Source organism: Amblyraja radiata, chromosome 24 (genome assembly GCF_010909765.2).
Source record: "Amblyraja radiata isolate CabotCenter1 chromosome 24, sAmbRad1.1.pri, whole genome shotgun sequence".
Lineage (NCBI taxonomy): Eukaryota > Metazoa > Chordata > Chondrichthyes > Rajiformes > Rajidae > Amblyraja > Amblyraja radiata.
This window is the reverse complement of record NC_045979.1, coordinates 38,758,293-38,778,035: the sequence shown is the minus strand read 5'-3', so window position 1 is coordinate 38,778,035 and position 19,743 is coordinate 38,758,293. Positions and strand designations below refer to the sequence as shown.

The 19,743-nt window shown below is 50.9% G+C and overlaps 2 protein-coding genes across 2 annotated transcripts in view; both read right to left on the bottom strand.

Moving 5' to 3' along the window:
* Window positions 1–19,743, bottom strand: part of LOC116986663 (C4b-binding protein alpha chain-like) — a 325,485-nt gene that overhangs the window by 102,604 nt on the left and 203,138 nt on the right. The window lies entirely within an intron of this gene.
* LOC116987085 (C4b-binding protein alpha chain-like) lies at window positions 2,487–17,383 on the bottom strand. The gene is made up of 2 exons (XM_033042992.1): window positions 17,307–17,383; window positions 2,487–2,740 (listed from the first exon to the last, which is right to left on the bottom strand). The coding sequence occupies exons 1-2, from the start codon at window positions 17,368–17,370 to the stop codon at window positions 2,496–2,498; spliced, it is 309 nt and encodes a 102-aa protein (XP_032898883.1). The 5' UTR covers window positions 17,371–17,383; the 3' UTR covers window positions 2,487–2,495.

Here is a 19,743-nt window from a genome sequence, read left to right as displayed (position 1 = left end):
ACACCCGTACGAGTCGTCCGACCTGATGGTGCTTAACGTTAACATTGTGCCTTCACAGCAGATGCAGTCCCTGGTCAAGCACACTGCCATGGATCCTGCCCTGCAGCAGCTTGCCGACGTCATCCGGCAGGGCTGGCCAGACCGACGTTCATCCTTGCCAGCCGGTGCCGAGCCCTACTTCCTGGTCCGTGACGAGCTTGTCCTGCACGACGGCGTGGTGGTGAAGGGACACAAGGTGGTTGTGCCTGCTGCGCTGCACGACCACTATTTCCAGTCCGCCCACCGCGGTCATCCTGGGGCCGAGGCCACTCTGTCACACGCCCAGAGTCAATTCTACTGGTCCGGCATTGCCCAAGACATCCGGGACAGGGTCTCCGCCTGCGCTACCTGCAACAGCCTCGCTCCCCGTCCGCAACGCCAGCCGCTTCTGCAACAGCCTGCCCCTGAACTGCCCTGGATGGCCCTCGCCACTGACATTTTCGAGTGGCGTGGCAAGCACTTCCTGGTCCTTGTTGACTCTTATTCCAGCTGGTTCGAGGTCGACCAGCTGCACTCCCTCTCCTCTTCGGCCGTCATCGGGAAGCTGCGCCGCCACTTCGCAACCTTCGGTTCCCCGGCGACCCTCCAATCTGACAACGGCAGCCAGTTCACCAGTGCCGAGTTCCGGGGTTTCGCTGCCTGCTGGAACTTCCGACATTACACCAGCAGTCCAGAGTACCCGCAGAGTAGCGGCCTGGTGGAGCGCGCTGTCCGCAGTGCCAAGGACTTGCTGGAACATTGCAGACTGTCCGAATCTGATTTTTACCTGGCCCTCCTCAATCTTCGTAACATCTCCCGCGACACTGCCCTGGGCTCGCCAGCTCAGCGGCTGATGTCTCGCACTACGAGACCACCACTCCCTGTGACCCAGCGGTCCCTTGTGCCATCTGCGCTCCAGCCAGCTGCTGTCCAGGAGCGCATTGCACACAAGTACGAAGTGCAAAAGCACTCCCACGACCAGTCCTGCCGCCCCCTACCGCGTCTGTTCCCCGGCCAAATCGTCCGGATGCAGTCCCCCTCCGGTCCCTCCAAGCTTGCCACCGTTGTTGGTGAAGCTGGCCCACCACGGTCCTACCTGGTCGACCACGACGGTACCATTTACCGCCGGACCCGCCAACATCTGCGACTTGTCAACGAGCCCCCTCCGCCGCCTGCCGCCCCTTTCTCCCCTCCCCTGTCCGCCACGCTGCCTGCCGCCCCGCGCATGCCTCGGTCCCTGCCTTCTCAGCTCTTTCAGCCTCACTCACCACCTGCCAGCCCTGGCTCGCCTGCCCGTCCACCCGCTGCTGCACCCACGTCCCCTCCTCTGCCTCCGCCGGCGCTTTCTCCTCCGGGTTCCCCGGTTCCGTCCACCGCTCCGGCTCCTGCTCTTTCTGCAGAGGGAGGAGATGGCGAGCTGCGTACCCGGTCCAGCCGACTGGTTAAGCCGCCTGTCCGCTATGGCGAATTTGCTTAGCTGTTTGCTCCTCTGTTTGTTTAACTGTTTGCCTACCTGCTCGTAGCGCATGAGACGTGGTCGCCCCGTCACTACTGTATTGCTGTTTCCAAGGGGAAGGATGTAGATGACATGTGCATGTGCCTTTAACATAGTGACCTCACCACTACTAACCACTCCCCATATCAGAAGTATAAATGTAACCTCCCCACCCATTGATCTCTCTCTAGCTCCTGTGACAGACCACGTACAGCTAGGGCAGCAACGTTTGTGTATTACCAATAAAATAGTAGTAAAGACAACAGTGTGTTATCGAGACTCTTTACAATTGTCTCCCAAGTGACAAGCAGAGAGGAGCTAGATCTCTGTGAAGATAAAATGGCATAAACCAAATGGCCAATGTTTATGAAGGACGAAGTGACGAGAGAGGAACCAGGGAAGTAGAAAGATAAAATGTCGTAAACCAAATGGCCAATGTTATCTTGTACTATGTAAACAAAATGCCTTTAATGTGATACTTTTCCTGTACCTCTGACCATGACTAATGTCTGTGGAATGTGCTAAGGGGAAAAACCCCTATTTAATGCAATGTAATTCTGTTGTTCAGAGAAGTGGACTGAGGACAGTCGAGTGTTTACATTGGTCACTTGACTGGAGTTCTCCCTCCCTTCCATCGGCCGATAATAAGTAAAGTTTTGAACTGGTCTACCAAACAGTTTGTGTGGTGTCTGTTTATTAAGAAGCGAACCTGGTTTAGTAGTTAAGAAAAGTAGCTTTTTCACTACCTCAGCTGAGGTCACTGGTGCATACCAGAAACAAGCTACTGACTCTATATTCAACTAACTTCATTTCTGGATATAGACACAAAATGGTGGAGTAACTCAGCGAGACAGGCAGTATCTCTGGGGAGAAGGTATGGGTGACATTTTGGGTTGACTGTTCAGGGATGTTGCCTGTTTCTCCGAGTTACTCCAACATTATGTGTCGATCTTCAGTGTAAACCAGCATCTGCAGTTCCTTCCTACTCCTTGCTGGAGGTGATGGGGCTGTAAGGATAGGGAAGTATCACATACTTACTCTGACACCTGGCCTGAAGTGGTCCCCATACGGTGCCTTTACAAGTAATGGAAAAACTGCTTCCTGAGGCCATAACATAACCTGGCACACAGCGGTAACGCACCGTGATTCCACTTTTAAACGTAGACGTTGAAATATATTTATCCTCTAGCATGCCATTTTCCAAGGCTGGAGGCTTGTTGCAGTCACCTTAACAAAAAGAAAATAAGTCCATTTAATCAGTCGTCACGGTACATTCATACCAGGAAGACTTAAAGTTGCTGACATGAGAGGTGACAGATCGTGTGTCCTGGAGCAATAGTGGGAGTCGAATTTGGGATTGGAGTCGACAAGCCTGCCCACCGTTGTACCCCAAAGAACGTGCTGGCTACTGATGCAGATGGGAATTCTAAGACAGACAACTAACTGTGGAAAGGTAAACAAAACTGACACTGACTACCTGAACCACAGTGGCCAAGAGGCAACAGACTCAACAAACACAAAATCCAATGACCAGATCGCCAGGCCAAGGTTCACATAAAAATAACAAATATTGCAACACAGGAGCAAGTTTCTCTTTTCACTCTTCAAGTTCAAGTTACATTTATTGTCACATGCACCAATTGGTGCAGTGAAATTTGAGTTACCATGCAGCCACACAAATAAAATAAAATGGGAAACGGTTCCTCCCCTCCCCACCCCCCACATAAAAAAGACTAAAAGACCACCAAAGACATACTTTTTGAGACTAAAAATAACAAAAAGGGTGAAAGGGCGGACAGCTGCTGGCGAGGCTGCCACACGCGATGGCACCACCACTCTTCAATGGGATATGAGCAGTCACTGGATCTTCCTTTCCTCATTGCTATATTATTAGCACGCAATATTCCCCATATCCTGAGATAGGACCCTTGTCCCCAATGAGTAATTACGGAATCAGGCAGAATAGAAATGCTGCATTTGGTCCACTTCACCCATGACATCCCTGGTGACCCTCCGCGATGACCATCTAAACATTAGTCCTGTATCCCTCTGTGCCTTTCCTAACCAAATGCCTTTTAAATGTTGAAATTGTGCCTACCTCCACCACCTCATCTGGCTGTAGAAGGGTCTCAACCCAAAACAGCACCTATTCCTTTTCTCCAGAGACGCTGCCTGACCCATTGAGTTACACTTGTCTGGTCTCAGCTGACAGCCCATTTCACAAACTCCCGCATGGAAAATGTGCAGCTCAGATCTCAGAATTCTCCCCAATCACCATCACCATTCCAGAGCCGTGCTCCAGGAAAAACTATCTACCCTAGAGAAACATAGAAAATAGGCGCAGTAGGCCATTCGAGCCTGCACCGCCATTCAATATGATCATGGCTGATCATCTAACTCTGTACCCCCTCTATGGCAAGAATGTCCTTCCTCAGATTAGGAGACCAAAACTGTACTTAATACTCCAGATGTAGTCTCATCGAGACCCTGTCCAACAGCAGTAGAACCTCACTGCTCCTATACTCAAATCCTTTTGCTATGAATGCTAACATACCATTCACTTTCTTCACTGCCTGCTGCACCTGCATGCCTACTTTCAATGACTGGTGTACCATGACACCCAGGTCTCGTTGCATCTCCCCTTTTCCTAATCGGCCACCATTCAGATAATAGTCTACTTTCCTGTTTTTGTCACAAAAGTGGATAACCTCACCTTTATCCACATTATACTGCATCTGCCATGCATTTTCCCACTCACCCAGCCTATCCAAGTCACCTTGCAGCCTCCTAGCATCCTCCTCACAGCTAACACTGTCCCCCAGCTTCTTGTCATCCGCAAACTTGGAGATGTTGCATTCAATTCCCTCGTCCAAATCATTAATATATATCGTAAATAGCTGGGGTCCCAGCACTAACCCTTGCTGTACCTCACTAGTCACTGCCTGTCATTCTGAAAAGGGCCCGTTTACTCTTACTTTTTGTTTCCTGTCTGCCAGCCAGTTCTCTATCCACATCAATACTGAACCACCAATACCGTGTACTTTATTTGTATACTAGAGCCAGGATGTTTAGGCGCTAAAAATCTCTGAAATAGGCAGGCAAATAGGCAAAATAAAATTACAAAAAAGGCACGAAAAAGAATTTATTGCCTAAAAAGGCATGCATTTCCACCACTAAAATATGGTTAAAAATGATCATTATAAACGCATACTACATTATTGCCTGGTTGCACATAACTACAAGCATTTTTTTCTCTCAAATTATCTGGTGTTAAACTATGCCGGCTGTGAGACAGAATACGCTTCAGTTGTGAAAAACCTCTTTCTACCCCAGCTGGGGTCACTGGTGCATTCCTGAAACAAGCTATAAACTCTACAATCATGTTGATATCTTGTGCATTACAACTACCTTTGAGAAATGTAGCTGTTTTGCACTTCAAGATCTTTGTTAGCTAAAATCCCCCTCTCACATTTTGCTTGTATGTCTTTACCTACATCACCAGGAACTTTAAGTACAAAGTACAGCAAGTGAAGATGTAAACAACTGAGCAATAGTTGTGCTTTTTGACCTCCAATACTTCCAATTTCAAGAAATACTCCTTTGATGGGTGACCTGCCTCCAGTTTACCGATGACAACATTGGTAACAAATCTCCCCACAGCATTGGTTGTCTAGTCTATTGAGATCCATATTTTGATGCATGCAACTTCATCTCTAATTTTCTGCACAACAATGTTGAAGCTGCTGTCAACATAATTTTTTTATAATGATGACTCGCTCGGTATAGGTTCCTTTGTGTATTTCCCTAAAAAACTCTGAGAGATTTGTTTTCCAATTTCCACAGTGAAATTCCAGCATCAATGAATGCTTTGCACAGATCACTCGAACTCAGATTTGTGATTGGAGCCAGCAGTAAATGTTGTGAGGAGACAAGTTTGCGTATTTCCTACCTTCAGTTTTTCTACCATCGACTTGTGTTGTTTAGCTGTCTGTACATGCTGGGAGATTAAATATTTCTTCTCATGAATCACTGCGTTCTCACATGCTTTGCAAAACTGCACACAGTTGTCTAGAGAACATATCACGCACGTACACTCTCACCAAATCGTTCAGTTTTTTATAAGGTGTTGACTTGACTTTAGGCATTTTGACGCTTGCAGGGGTAGATCCTACAGGAGCGGGGATGCAGACCTCTACAGGCAGGCCAAGTAGAAGCTGATAAAAGGAATCAGAGCTGCCAAGGAAAGGTACTCTGAGAAGTTGAGGAGCAAGTTCTCAGCAAATTACTTCTTCAGTGTGGAAGGGTTTTCAAGAAATCACAAGCTACAAGAGGAAAACCCTGTTCCTTGGGCAATCGTCAGCTGACCAATTACCTGAACGAGTTCTAAATGCAGGTTCGATAAACAGAAACTTAACCCTGGTACCCCCACACCCCATCCCCAACTAACACTTCACACCTACTCACAGCTTGACTCCAAACTCGCTGTTTGCAAAGACTAGATCCTTCTCCACCTACTCCCCAATCACCATTTCACACCTACTTAAAGCAGTCTGCAAAGACTGGACCCTTTCCCATGCACCCCTCTCCTATCACCACAACACCCATTTACAGCCAGGTTTCACCTGGTGCTGTTAATTTTCTTGTAAGTTACATTAAAATGGCAAAAAAAAAGGCTGATTTAGGCACTCAATTGTGAAAAGGGCATTATTTTCCTGAATTCATCAAAAAAGGCATGACAAGGCACATGGCATTTATGGCAAAATCCTGGCTCTACTAATCTCTTATGTGGGGCCTTGGCGAAAGCCTTCTGAAAGCCCAGATATAACACATCCACTGGTCCTCCCTTATCCACTCTACTAGTTACATCCTCGAAAAATTCTATAAGATTCGTCAGACATGATTTACCTTTCATAAATCCATGCTGACTTTTTCCAATGATTTCACCACTTTCCAAATGTGCTGCTATAGATAGATAGAATCTTTATTTGCCACGCAACCAGGGTTGGTGGTATTTGGGTTTGGTACATGATGGTACACTGCTTTAGTCACATTAACACAAATAACAACACAGATCACTGTAATAAAGTGCATCCATACATTTCAAATCACAAATTTCACCAACAGTACATTGTGCAAAAGAACAGACAAAGTCCATAGACAAGACACTATATACATCAAAAGTCCTTAGTGTTGTCTGTTATTGGAGGGAATTGAGTGTTCTTATTGCTGAGGGGAAGAAACTGTTTTTAAAACGGGTGGATTTTGTGGCAAGTGACCTGAGGCGCCTCCCTGAAGGGAAAGACTGGAAAAGGTGGTTTGCTGGATGGGAGGGGTCCGAGATGATCTTTCTTTAGATCCGATGGTGATCTATCTTTAGGTCCGATGATGATCGATCTCATCTTTAACTCAGCTTGTACACCCTGGAATTCAGAAAATTCAGGGGGGATCTTATAGAAACTTACAAAATTCTTAAGGGGTTGGACAGTCTAGATGCAGGAAGATTATTCCCGATGTTGGGGAAGTCCAGAACTAAGGGTCACAGTTTAAGGATAAGAGGGAAGTCTTTTAGGACCGAGATGAGGAAATCATTTTTTACACAGAGAGTGGTGAATCTGTGGAATTCTCTGCCACAGAAGGTGGTTGAGGCCAGTTCATTGGCTATATTTAAGAGGGAGTTAGATGTGGCCCTTGTGGCTAAAGGGATCAGGGGGTATGGAGAGAAGGCAGGGATGGGATACAGAGTTGGATGATCAGCCATGATCATATCGAATGGCGGTGCAGGCTCGAAGGGCCGTATGGCCTACTTCTGCACCTATTTTCTATGTCTCTATGTTTAATAACTGACCCTAGCAGTTTCCCCACTATATATGTTAGACTAACTGGTCTGCAATTCCCCGTTTTCTCTCTCCCTCCCTTTTTAAAAAGTGAGGTTACATTAGCTGCCCTCCAATCCTCAGGAACTAATCCAGAATCTAAAGAGTTTTGAAAAATGATCACTAATGCATCCACTATTTTTGGGGCTACTTCCTTAAGTACTCTGGGATGCAGCCTATCTGGCCCTGGGGATTTATCGGCCTTTAATCCATTCAATTTACCCAACACCACTTCCCAGCTAACCTGGATTTCACTCAGTTCCTCCATCTCATTATACCCCCGGTCCCCTGCTATTTCCAGCAGATTATTTAAGTCTGCCTTAGTGATGACAGAACCAAAGTAGTTATTCAATTGGTCTGCCATGTCCTTGTTCCCCATGATCAATTTACCTGTTTCTGACTGCAAGGGACCTACATTTGTTTTAACTAATCTTTTACTCTTCACATCTATAAAACCTTTTGCAGTCAGTTTTTATGCCTCTCGGAATTTTACACGCCTCTATAATGGTCAGTCTCTCAGCCTCCTATAGAAACATAGAAAATAGGAGAAGGAGGAGGCCATTCGGCCCTTCAAGCCAGCACCACCATTCATTGTGATCATGGCTGATCGTCCCTAATCAATAACCCTTGCCTGCCTTCTCCCCTATCCCTTGATTCCACCAGCTCCTAGAGCTCTATCTAACTCTCTCTTAAATCCATCCAGTGATTTGGCCTCCACTGCCCTCTCTGGCAGGGAATTCCACAAATTCACAACTCTCTGGGCGAAAAAGTTTTTTCTCACCTCAGTCTTAAATGGCCTCCCCTTTATTCTAAGACTTTGCCCCAGGTTCTGGACTCGCCCAACATTGGGAACATTTCTCCTGCATCTAGCTTGTCCAGTCCTTTTATCCTTTTATAATTTTATATGTTTCTATAAGATCCCCCCCTCATCCCCTCACCTATATTCCAATGTTAAAAAATGTCAAGCCTTCCAAATCTACCCTAAAGAAATACAGTCCTCCATTTCAGGCAACATGCCAATGTGTCTCTATTGCTACCACATTCCTCCTGTACTGTTAGACTGAACTTGTATACTGACTGTCTGACTGCTAAGTTCCTGCAGCACTTTGTATTTTACTCAAGATTACAGCACCTATAGATCCTTGTGATGGGGTCAGTGATGTGTCAGGGAGACCATGGCTTTGGGTATGTTAACAGGGTCATGGTCCAAGGACACGTACAAGATGCCCAGGAGCTGCCTATCCTGGTGTAGGGTCTCGACCCAATAATTATCCCTTGGCTTTCACAATCGCTGCTTAACCACCAAGAACCTGAATGAAGCAGGTCTGAAGAAGGGTCTTGACCCAAAACGTCACCCATTCCTTTTCTCCAGAGATGGTACCCGACCTGCTGAGTTACTCCAGCACTCTGTGAAACATAACCTATCCATGCTCTCCGCTGCCTGACCTGCTGAGTTACTCCAGCATTTTGTGCCTGTCTTCACTGAGTGCGCCTCGCAGTTTGTATATAACATCAAAGCGACAACAATGTCAGACAAAAAGGGACACATAATACAGAGTGTTCAAGAAGGAACTGCAGATGCTGGAAAATCAAAGGTACACAAAAAAGCTGGAGAAACTCAGCGGGTGCAGCAGCATATATGGAGCGAAGGAAATAGGTATTTCCGATGTTCAGTCTGAAGAAGGGTTTTCGGCCCGAAATGTTACCTATTTCCTTCGCTCCATAGATGCTGCTGCACCCGCTGAGTTTCTCCAGCTTTTTTGTACACATATTACAGAATTCAGCAACGTAAAAGCCGATGACCAGGACAGTGTCATCACCGCGTCCAGTGAGAACTAAAAATAACAAGGCAGAGGCACAACCCAAGGCCACATCAGTGTAGCGAGGCAAGCCCAGAACAGAAAGACTGTCACAACAGGCACAGGAACTTTTCAACAGGGGAAACTGTTTAATCTGTGCTGCCAAAGCATGACATCACCATAGTGGGACATCTCAAACAATGAAGAGACAGAGCACAGGAACTGGCCCTTCAACCCACAACGCCTGTGCCAAACATGAGTCAAGATAAATCTCTCTTCCATCGGTAGGTGATCAATTTCCCTCCATTCTATGTGCTTATCTAAAAGCATCTTAAACATTCCTATTGTATCCGCTTCCACCACCATGCCCAGCAGCGTGTTCTGGAGACCCACGACTCTGCATGCAAAGCTCTCCTCCCTCATAATAAACTACAGCCAGCAGTATTTGACATTTATACCCTGGAGAGGTGGTGGGAAAAACGGGAGCACAGGGAAAAGTTGAATCAGTTGCCATCTTATTGAATGACAATACTTGTTGAAGGGACCAATTAGGGGGAAGAGTTCCTTTCACAGCTTGTGGAGAGTCTGTGCCGGGGTAAGGTTGCGGGGAGCGCAGGAACATTGAGAAGGAGGGGGTCGGGGATAATGCCAGTAACTCACTCACTGCTGCTGCGGCGCTCCGGGCGTGAAGCCACCGCATTGTAGCGAGGGATAGAAGCAGCTCGAGTAGCTGCGAGCGGCCGCCAGGACTCGAAAACAGAACTGGCCGCCATTTCAGCGCCTTTTCACCTTTGGCAGTGCTTTCCGTCTGAACACCTCTCACCTGCCGCGCACCGACTTCGCTCATGTCAGCCGTTTCTCGCAAATCCTTAAATTCCCACAGCCGAGTAACCTCAATCGCGCTGTCAGAATTTAAGGATTTGCGGGAAGCGCCTGACACGAGTGAGGCCAGCAAGCAGCAGGAGCAAGGTTTTTAGACGGGGAGATGCCAGAGGTGAGCGGGGAGGCTGCAGAAAGAGCTGAGGTGGCGGCCGGTTCCAGGGAGCTACTTCTCTTCCCCCCCCCATATCAAGGGATATGGGGAGAAAGCAGGAACAGGGTACTGATTTTGTATGATCAGCCATAATCATATTGAATGGCAGTGCTGGCTCAAAGGGCCGAATGGCCTACTCCTGCACCTATTTTCTATGTTCCTTCCCCCGGCAGCTTCACTTCCACTTGTCCGTCCTCATCCGTCGGTTGTCGCCATCACCGACTGCCGCACAGAATCTCTTCACTATCGCCGCCGGTTTCTCTCTAGACGTCTCCGTGGCTCCAACCCACACCCCAGCCGCAGGCTCTGGCCTCCAATTCTCAGCAGGTGCCACCCTGGTCACCCCACGGTCTGCCGCTGCAGACTGTTGGGAAGCAGCAACGTCCCCTGTAGGTGCCTTCATTGGTGGAGAGGTCAGCATCTATGATGGACCGGACAGTGTCCACCACTCTCTGTCATCTCCTTGTTCCTGGGCCAGTCAGTATACTATCTACAATTTATCGGGATTCAGTAGGTCTCCAATTTCTACAGATGCAACTTATCGAGATCCACCACAATTTAGTTTGGCAACAGCTCTGCCCAAGACTGTTAGAAATTGCAGAGTTGTGATCACACACACACAGTCCACACACAGACCAGCATCTCCCTGCCTACACTTCACTCTCACAAAAACAAAGATATTCTATATTAACAATATGTAGTCACAACATATTCTACACTGTCAGAGTCTCAGTGTAGGAACAAACCCTTCCCACCCATGTACCTGTCCAAGTGTATTTTAAATTATGTGTAGATGGTTTATGCATGCAACCTATAATGTAGCTACCTCATCACCACTAACCACGCACCATCATATTAGTATAACTGTAGTATCCTCCCTTTGTTCCTCCCACTAGGTCCCAGTACGCCTGAAGGCTGGATGCAGTCAGTGCTGGGACGTGTGTGCCATGTGCTATATTAAACTCCTAGTAAAGGTTACAGTGTGTCAGCTATCAAACCTTTACATGGTGTCAGAAAGTTAAACTTGCGTCTCCCATTTACCGGTTTTCTTTTATTTGTCCCCTGAGTGCCCTGTGTTGGGTTTCCCTTGATATGGCATCCTCATGCCGAAAGCCATCTCCCCTTGTCTTTGACGCTGACATTGCGGAGCGATGGTCGACTTTTGTGATGGACTACACTCACTTCGTCAATATTGCACACCGGAACGACCCAGCCGCGGTCAAAGCCTCACTCCTGCTCAACCTGGCCGGTCCCGACGCAATGAAGAGACCTCAGGCTTTCGTCTACGAACCAGCAGTCCTGGATGACAACGGCCTGCCGGTCGAGCCAGCTGAATCTGCCGATGACCCGGTATGTCTTTTGCGCAAGTTCGCGGAGATATGCGACCTGCCCTCCAACCGTATACTGGAGCGGGCCAGGTTTTTCTCACGTAAGCAACAGCCGGACGAACCTGTCGAGTGCTTCATCACTGACCTGCGCTACCTTGCTCAGCGGTGCCGTTTTGAAACCATGCGCGACCAGCTCACCAGGGACATTCTCGTCACTGGCATGCTTGACCAGAAACTACGTGCCGACCTGCTGAAACGGCCTGACCTAACCCTGACTCAAGCAATGCATGCGTGCCGCATCGCCGAAGTGGTTACCCCTCCGCATGGGCAGAGGGGATCTGACAGCCGAGCCATAAATCTGACTGGTGTTGCTGGACAACGACGCATGCAGGACAACTTTCGCCCTCCACCGCGGCCCGTTCGTACATCTCGGGTCCCGCGATCTCAGAAGTGTCCAAACTGTAATTATGTGCATCCTACGGAATCACAGTGCCCAGCCCTCGGAAAGACTTGCAATTTCTGCAGGAAAATGAACCATTTTGCAGCTGCCTGCCGGTCCCGTGGGAAAGTGCCCTCAGCTCCTAGACAACTCCTAAACAACCTTCAGCAAGTTGATAGCGAGATGGATTCTCAGTCCTCTGTCGACACTGCCCCCAGCTCTGAGCTCAGCTATTCCATGGGAGATGCAAGTGTTTACACTCTCCTCCACAGCCGATCTCGCCTCCCCGATCCATCTGTGCTCATTGAAGGCAATATCTCCAAGTTTGCGGATGACACTAAGTTGGGGGGCAGTGTTAGCTGTGAGGAGGATGCTAGGAGACTGCAAGGTGACTTGGATAGGCTGGGTGAGTGGGCAAATGTTTGGCAGATGCAGTATAACGTGGCTAAATGTGAGGTTATCCATTTTGGTGGCAAAAACAGGAAAGCAGACTATTATCTAAATGGTGGCCGACTAGGAAAAGGGGAGATGCAGCGAGACCTGGGTGTCATGGTACACCAGTCATTGAAAGTGGGCATGCAGGTGCAGCAGGCAGTGAAGAAAGCGAATGGTATGTTAGCTTTCATAGCAAAAGGATTTGAGTATAGGAGCAGGGAGGTTCTACTGCAGTTGTACAGGGTCTTGGTGATACCACACCTGGAGTATTGCGTACAGTTTTGGTCTCCAAATCTGAGGAAGGACATTATTGCCATAGAGGGAGTGCAGAGAAGGTTCACCAGACTGATTCCTGGGATGTCAGGACTGTCTTATGAAGAAAGACTGGATAGACTTGGTTTATACTCTCTAGAATTTAGGAGATTGAGAGGGGATCTTATAGAAACTTACAAAATTCTTAAGGGGTTGGACAGGCTAGATGCAGGAAGATTGCTCCCGATGTTGGGGAGTCCAGGACAAGGGGTCACAGCTTAAGGATAAGGGGGAAATCCTTTAAAACCGAGATGAGAACTTTTTTCACACAGAGAGTGGTGAATCTCTGGAACTCTCTGCCACAGAGGGTAGTCGAGGCCAGTTCATTGGCTATATTTAAGAGGGAGTTAGATGTGGCCCTTGTGGCTAAGGGGATCAGAGGGTATGGAGAGAAGGCAGGTACGGGATACTGAGTTGGATGATCAGCCATGATCATATTGAATTGCGGTGCAGGCTCGAAGGGCCGAATGGCCTACTCCTGCACCTAATTTCTATGTTTCTATTACTGTGAACAACAAGTCCTTCTCTGCGAAGCTGGATACGGGAGCAAAAGTGAACGTAATGTCAACATCACTGTTCAACAAGATAAGGAATAATGAGCTGTTGACTGCAGATCGCTCTGTTTTGCGTGCCTATGGGGGAGAGGAGCTCCTGTGGGGAGGGCGACCTTCCATTGCGTGCTACAGAAATCTTCCCGTGACCTGTCGTTCTTTATTCTGGATTGCGACTGTGTAACTTTACTGAGCAACCAGGCCTGCCAGGATCTTGGTCTGGTGTCCTTTGACCGTACGGTCCACGAGGTGCAAGCAGTGATGGATCCACTATCCGAGTACCCGGACCTGTTTGACGACAAGTTGGGGAAGCTGCCGCTGGTGTATAAAATCGCAACTGATCCATCCGTGGTGCCTGTGATCCGTCCACCCCATAGAGTGTCGTTCGCCATGAAGGGCAAGGTGGAGAGCATGCTGAAAGACATGGTCAACATGGGAGTGCTGGAAGCTGTCAGCGATCCAACCGAATGGGTCTCCACCATGGTCGCCACAATGAAGAAAGGAAAAAATGAAATACGGGTATGCATCAACCCTAAGGACTTGAATCTGGCGATTAAACGGCCCCACTACCCTATGAGGACTGTTGAAGATGTTGCCGCCCAGGTCGGACAAGCCACAGTGTTCTCCGTCCTCGATGCCAGAAGTTCGTTTGGGCAAATACCCCTGGACAAACGTTCCACGGACCTAACCACGTTCGGTACGCCCTTCGGCAGGTTTAAGTTTTTGCGGATGCCGTTCGGCATCAACTCCGCCAGCGAGCTATTCCAGCGTTCTATGGAACAATTGTTTGCAGGTCTGCCCTGTGCGATTATTGTAGACGACATTCTGGTCCATGGAAGGGATGTGGCCGAACATGACCGCCACCTCCGACGGATTCTGGACCGTGCACGGCAGATCAATCTAAAGCTGAACCAGTCAAAATGCAAGTTCCGGGTGCCTGAGGTCACATATGTTGGCCACATTTTCACGGCCCACGGGTTAAAGCCTGATCCGCAGAAGACCAGCGCCATCTCAGAGCTGCCTGCCCCGACAGATGTTATCAGTCTACAGCGCTTCCTGGGTATGGTCAACTACCTGGGCAAGTTTATCCCTGACCTCAGCGAGTTGAGCGCACCCCTGAGATAACTCACTAAAAAGGACATTGCTTGGTCATGGTTTCCACACCACCAGCAGGCATTTGACCTGCTAAAGACGAAGCTGATCAGCACACCTACTCTGAAGTTCTTTGATCCACTGCGTCCGGTCGTGGTCACTTGCGACGCTTCTCGTTTTGGACTGGGTGCTGCTTGCCTGCAGCCCCATGATGGTGACTCGCTGCTGCCTATCTCTTATGCCTCCAGGACCATGACGGACACAGAGCAGCGCTATGCGCAGATAGAGAAGGAGCTGCTGGCGGTGGTGTTTGCGTGTTCAAAGTTTAAGGACTTCCTATTTGGAACCAGGTTCACCGTTGAGACGGATCACCAGCCACTGGTGACGATACTTAACAAGCCTATACACTGCGCTCCAGCCAGGCTACAGCGGATGATGCTGCAGCTACAGCGGTTTGACTTTAAAATCGTGTACAAGAGGGGCACCGAGATGCATGTGGCTGATGCACTGTCCCGGGCCCCCCGGACCTCCTGCGACCAGCACCCCTTCGAGCAGGCAGACTTACAGGTACTGAACGTTAACTTCGTCCCTTCCAAGCAACTACAGTGCCTGGTTGAGCATACTGCTAACGACCCCGACCTGCAACAGCTTGCTGCTGTCATCAAGCGCGGGTGGCCCACCAAACGGACTTCATTGCCTGCCAGCGTCCACCCCTATTTTTTGGTCCGCGATGAGTTGGTCCTCCGGGACGGCATTATTATCAAGGGACATAAAGTGGTCGTCCCTGCCTCGCTGCATGGTTTGTACTTCGACGCCGCCCACATGGGGCATCCCGGGGCAGATGCCACTATCTCGCATGCCCAGGAACAATATTACTGGCCGGGCATGGCAAAGTACATCAAGGCCAGGGTGGATTCCTGTCCGGACTGCAACTCTCTTGCCCCGCATCAGCAGAGACAGCCGCTTTTACAACAGCCTGCCCCTGACATGCCCTGGTCTTCACTGGCTGCAGATATTTGCAAATGGACGACCTGTCCAGGCCCCTATCCCCACAGATATTTTCGACTGGCGTGGGAAGCAGTACCTTGTGCTGGTAGACTCTTACTCAAATTGGTTCGAGGTGGACCTCCTCCCTGCCATCACCTCCGAGATGGTGATCAGTAAGCTACGCCGTCACTTTGCCACGTTTGGTTCCCCTGTTCGGCTGCAGACAGACAACGGCCGCCAGTTCACTAGCGCCGAATTTCAAGCTTTTGCTGCAAAGTGGAACTTCAATCATTTCACCAGCAGCCCGGAGTACCGGCAGAGCAATGGACTGGCTGAACGGGCGGTCCGCAGCGCTAAGCACTTGCTTGAACAATCCCGTCTCTCCAACGGGGATTTCTATCAGGGTCTCCTGAACCTTCGGAATATTTCCAGAGACAGTACTATGCGATCCCCTGCCCAACGACTAATGTCCCGAGTTATTTGCCCTCCGATGCCGATCGCCCAGCAGTCCCTGATGCCCAAAGTCCTGCAGCCTGCTGATGTCCAGCAACGAATTGCCCAGAAGCACGAAATCCAGCGCCGCTCGCACGAAAAATCCTGCCGCCCCCTATCCCCACTGATGCCTGGACAGGTCGTCCGTTTGCAGACGCCCACCGGCTATTCCCGACTTGCCACCGTTGTCGGGTTCGACAGCACGCCACGGTCCTACCTGGTGGATTTTGAGGGGACTGTATACCGACGCAGCCGCCAGCACCTGTTGGCGGTCAACGAGCCCAAACCACCTCCTGCGATTCCGTATACCCCTCCGTCGCGTGTCGAGCCTTCCTCAACTAACTTACCCTCTGCTCCCTGCATGCCCCGGTCGGTCCATTTGCCTCGGGCACCTCCCCCTGCTCTTCCTGGGTTCGCTCCCCAGGCCTTGTTGTCCCCTGTCAGGTCTTCTCTTTCTCTGACTTCTGCTCATTCTACCTCTTCTGTTTCACCTGGCTCACCTGTGCCTCTCCGTTCCCCTTCCAAGCTTGGTTCTCCACCCACCTTCTCTCCCCCTCCTGTTTCTGTTCCTGTCCCTCCTCTTATTCTTTCGGGTGGGGAGGGTGAGGGTGCTGTGCGCACTCGCTCGGGTCGGATTGTAAAACCTCCGGCTCGATACGGAGAGTTTGCTTAGCTCTGCAGGTACTGTATAACCAACCTGCCATTGCTGTAACTTGTTTAAATTGTATGGGGAAGGATGTAGATGGTTTATGCATGCAACCTACAATGTAGCTACCTCATCACCACTAACCACGCCCCATCATATTAGTATAACTGTAGTATCCTCCCTTTGTTCCTCCCACTAGGTCCCAGTACGCCTGAAGGCTGGATGCAGTCAGTGCTGGGACGTGTGTGCCATGTGCTATATTAAACTCCTAGTAAAGGTTACAGTGTGTCAGCTATCACTCCTTTACATTATGTTCCAGTGCCTTGCCTCACCTACCTCGTCTGCCAGCTTGTTCCATACACCCATCATTTGTGGGAAAAGTCACCCCTCAGGTTCCTGTTAAATCTCCCCCTCCCCCTCTCATCTTAAAGCCACGTCCCCTGGTCCTTGTTCCCCTACTCTAGGCGAGACGCTCCGTGTATTCACGCTGTCTATTACTCGGTCTGTGTCCTTCTCTACACTCCCTGGTGTGCCCATGCACGGTGGTTTACTGCACCTCAGCACAGCAGCGCCCACAACTAACACTCACCACACCCTCTCCCCTCATCCCAACGATGCGCGCCCCCGTGCCCCACCAGAGGCGCGCCCCCCGCAACAACAAGGCGCACTCCCGCGCCCCACCCGCAATCCAAGGCCCACTCCCGATAATCGCGCCCCTGATAACGGCCCTTTCCTCGCGCCCCCCCCCCCCCCCCCCAGCCCCCCCCCCTTACCCGCCGCTCGACCTAGCCCCACCCCCCCCTTACCCGCCGCGCGCCCCCAACCCGCTGCCGCCATCGTCGCCATCAGCAACAGCATCGACGCCGCCATGTCCTCAGCCGGAAATGACGTGCCGAGAGGAGCGCACCGCCAGTTATACCCAAAGATCTTATAGCGGAGCTGCCCCGGGCCCCGCACTCTCTCTCCCCGCTGCCCCGGGCCCCGCACTCTCTCTCCCCGCTGCCCCGGGCCCCGCACTCTCTCTCCCCGCTGCCCCGGGCCCCGCACTCTCTCTCCCCGCTGCCCCGGGCCCCGCACTCTCTCTCCCCGCTGCCCCGGGCCCCGCACTCTCGCTCCCCGCTGCCCCGGGCCCCGCACTCTCTCTCCGCGCTGCCCCGGGCCCCGCACTCTCTCTCCCCGCTGCCCCGGGCCCCGCACTCTCTCTCCCCGCTGCCCCGGGCCCCGCACTCTCGCTCCCCGCTGCCACGGGCCCCGCACTCTCTCTCCCCGCTGCCCGGGCCCCACACTCCCTCTCCCCGCTGCCCCGGGCCCCGCACTCTCACTCCCCGCTGCCCCGGGCCCCGCACTCCCTCTCCCCGCTGCCCCGCTCTCTCTCTCCCGCTGCCCCGGGCCCCGCACTCTCTCTCCCCGCTGCCCCGGGCCCCGCACTCTCGCTCCCCGCTGCCCCGGGCCCCGCACTCTCTCTCCCCGCTGCCCCGGGCCCCGCACTCCCTCTCCCCGCTGCCCCGGGCCCCGCACTCTCACTCCCCGCTGCCCCGGGCCCCGCACTCTCTCTCCCCGCTGCCCCGGGCCCCGCACTCTCTCTCCCCGCTGCCCCGGGCCCCGCACTCTCTCTCCCCGCTGCCCCGGGCCCCGCACTCTCTCTCCCCGCTGCGGATCCAATCTTTGGCCGGAAGCAAGAGGGCGGAACAAGATGGCGGGGGCAGGTTGCTAAAATGAGCCATAAAACCGCCCATGAGCGCACTACACGTTTGCGTGAGAGTAATCCATCTTGCTCCGCTATAGGATCTTTGGTTATACCCCCCGAAAATGGGTGCAGCCTACGCGTGCGCACTGAGGATTGCTACGCCTGGACACCGCCATGTTTTATCCTGGCACGCTACACGGTGGGCGGGGCCAGTGGGGTCAGCGCTCCAGCCTTCAAGCGTTAACAACAAGGAACTGCAGGGAGACATAAATGCTGGAGAAGCTCAGCGGGTGCGAGGCAACATCGATGGAGAGAAGGAATAGGCGACATAGGAAATAGGTGCAGGAGGAGGACATTCGGCCCTTCGAGCCAGCACCGCCATTCATTGTGATCGTGGCTGATTGTCCCCAATCAATAACCCGTGCCTGCCTTCTCCCCATATCCCTTGACTCCACTAGCCCCTAGAGCTCTATCTAACTCTCTCTTAAATCCATCCAGTGACTTTGTGGCAGGGAATTCCACAAATTCACAACTCTCTGGGTGAAAACGTTTTTCTCACCTCAGTCTTAAATGACCTCCCCTTTATTCTAAGACTGTGACCCCTGGTTCTGGACTCGCCCAACAATGGGAACATTTTTCATGCATCTAGCTTGTCCAGTCTTTTTATACTTTTATATGTTTCTATAAGATCCGACCTCATCCTTCTAACCTCCAGTGAATACAAGCCTAGTCTTTTCAATCTTTCCTCATATGACAGTCCGGCCATCCCAGGGATCAATCTCGTGAACCTACGCTGCACTGCCTCAATCACAAGGATGTACGTCTTCAAATTAGGAGACCAAAACTGTACGCAATACTCTAGATGTGGTCTCACCAGAGCCCTATACAACTGCAGAAGAACCTCTCTACTCCTATACTGAAATCCTCTTGTCATGAAGGCCAACATTCCATTAGCTTTCTTCACTGCCTGCTGTACCTGCACGCCAACTTTCAGTGACCGGTGTACAAGGACACCCAGGTCTTGCTGTACCTTCCCCTTACCTAACCTAACCCCATTGAGATAATAATCTGCCCCCTTGTTTTTGCCACCAAAGTGGATAACCTCACATTTATCTATATTATACTGCATCTGCCACGCATCTGCCCACTCACTCAACCTGTCCAGGTCACCCTGCAATCTCCTAACATCCTCTTCACAGTTCACACTGCCACCAAGCTTTATGTTATCCACAAACTTGCTAGTGTTGCTCCTATTTCCCTCTTCCAAATCATTAATATATATATGATAAACAGTTGCGGCCCCAACACCGAGCCTTGCGGCACTCCACTCGCCACTGCCTGCCACCCTGACATTTCGGGTCAAGACCCTTCTTCAGACTAATGTGGGTGGGGTGGGGGGGTGGGAAAAAGAAGCGAAGAGAGTAGGCTGTGGGAGAGCTGGATAGGAGGGAGAAAGCAAGGATTACCTGAAATTGGCGAAGTCAATGTTCATACCGCTGGGGTGTAAACTGCCCAAGCAAAATATGAGGACAGGAAGGTCGGATTCGGAATGGGAG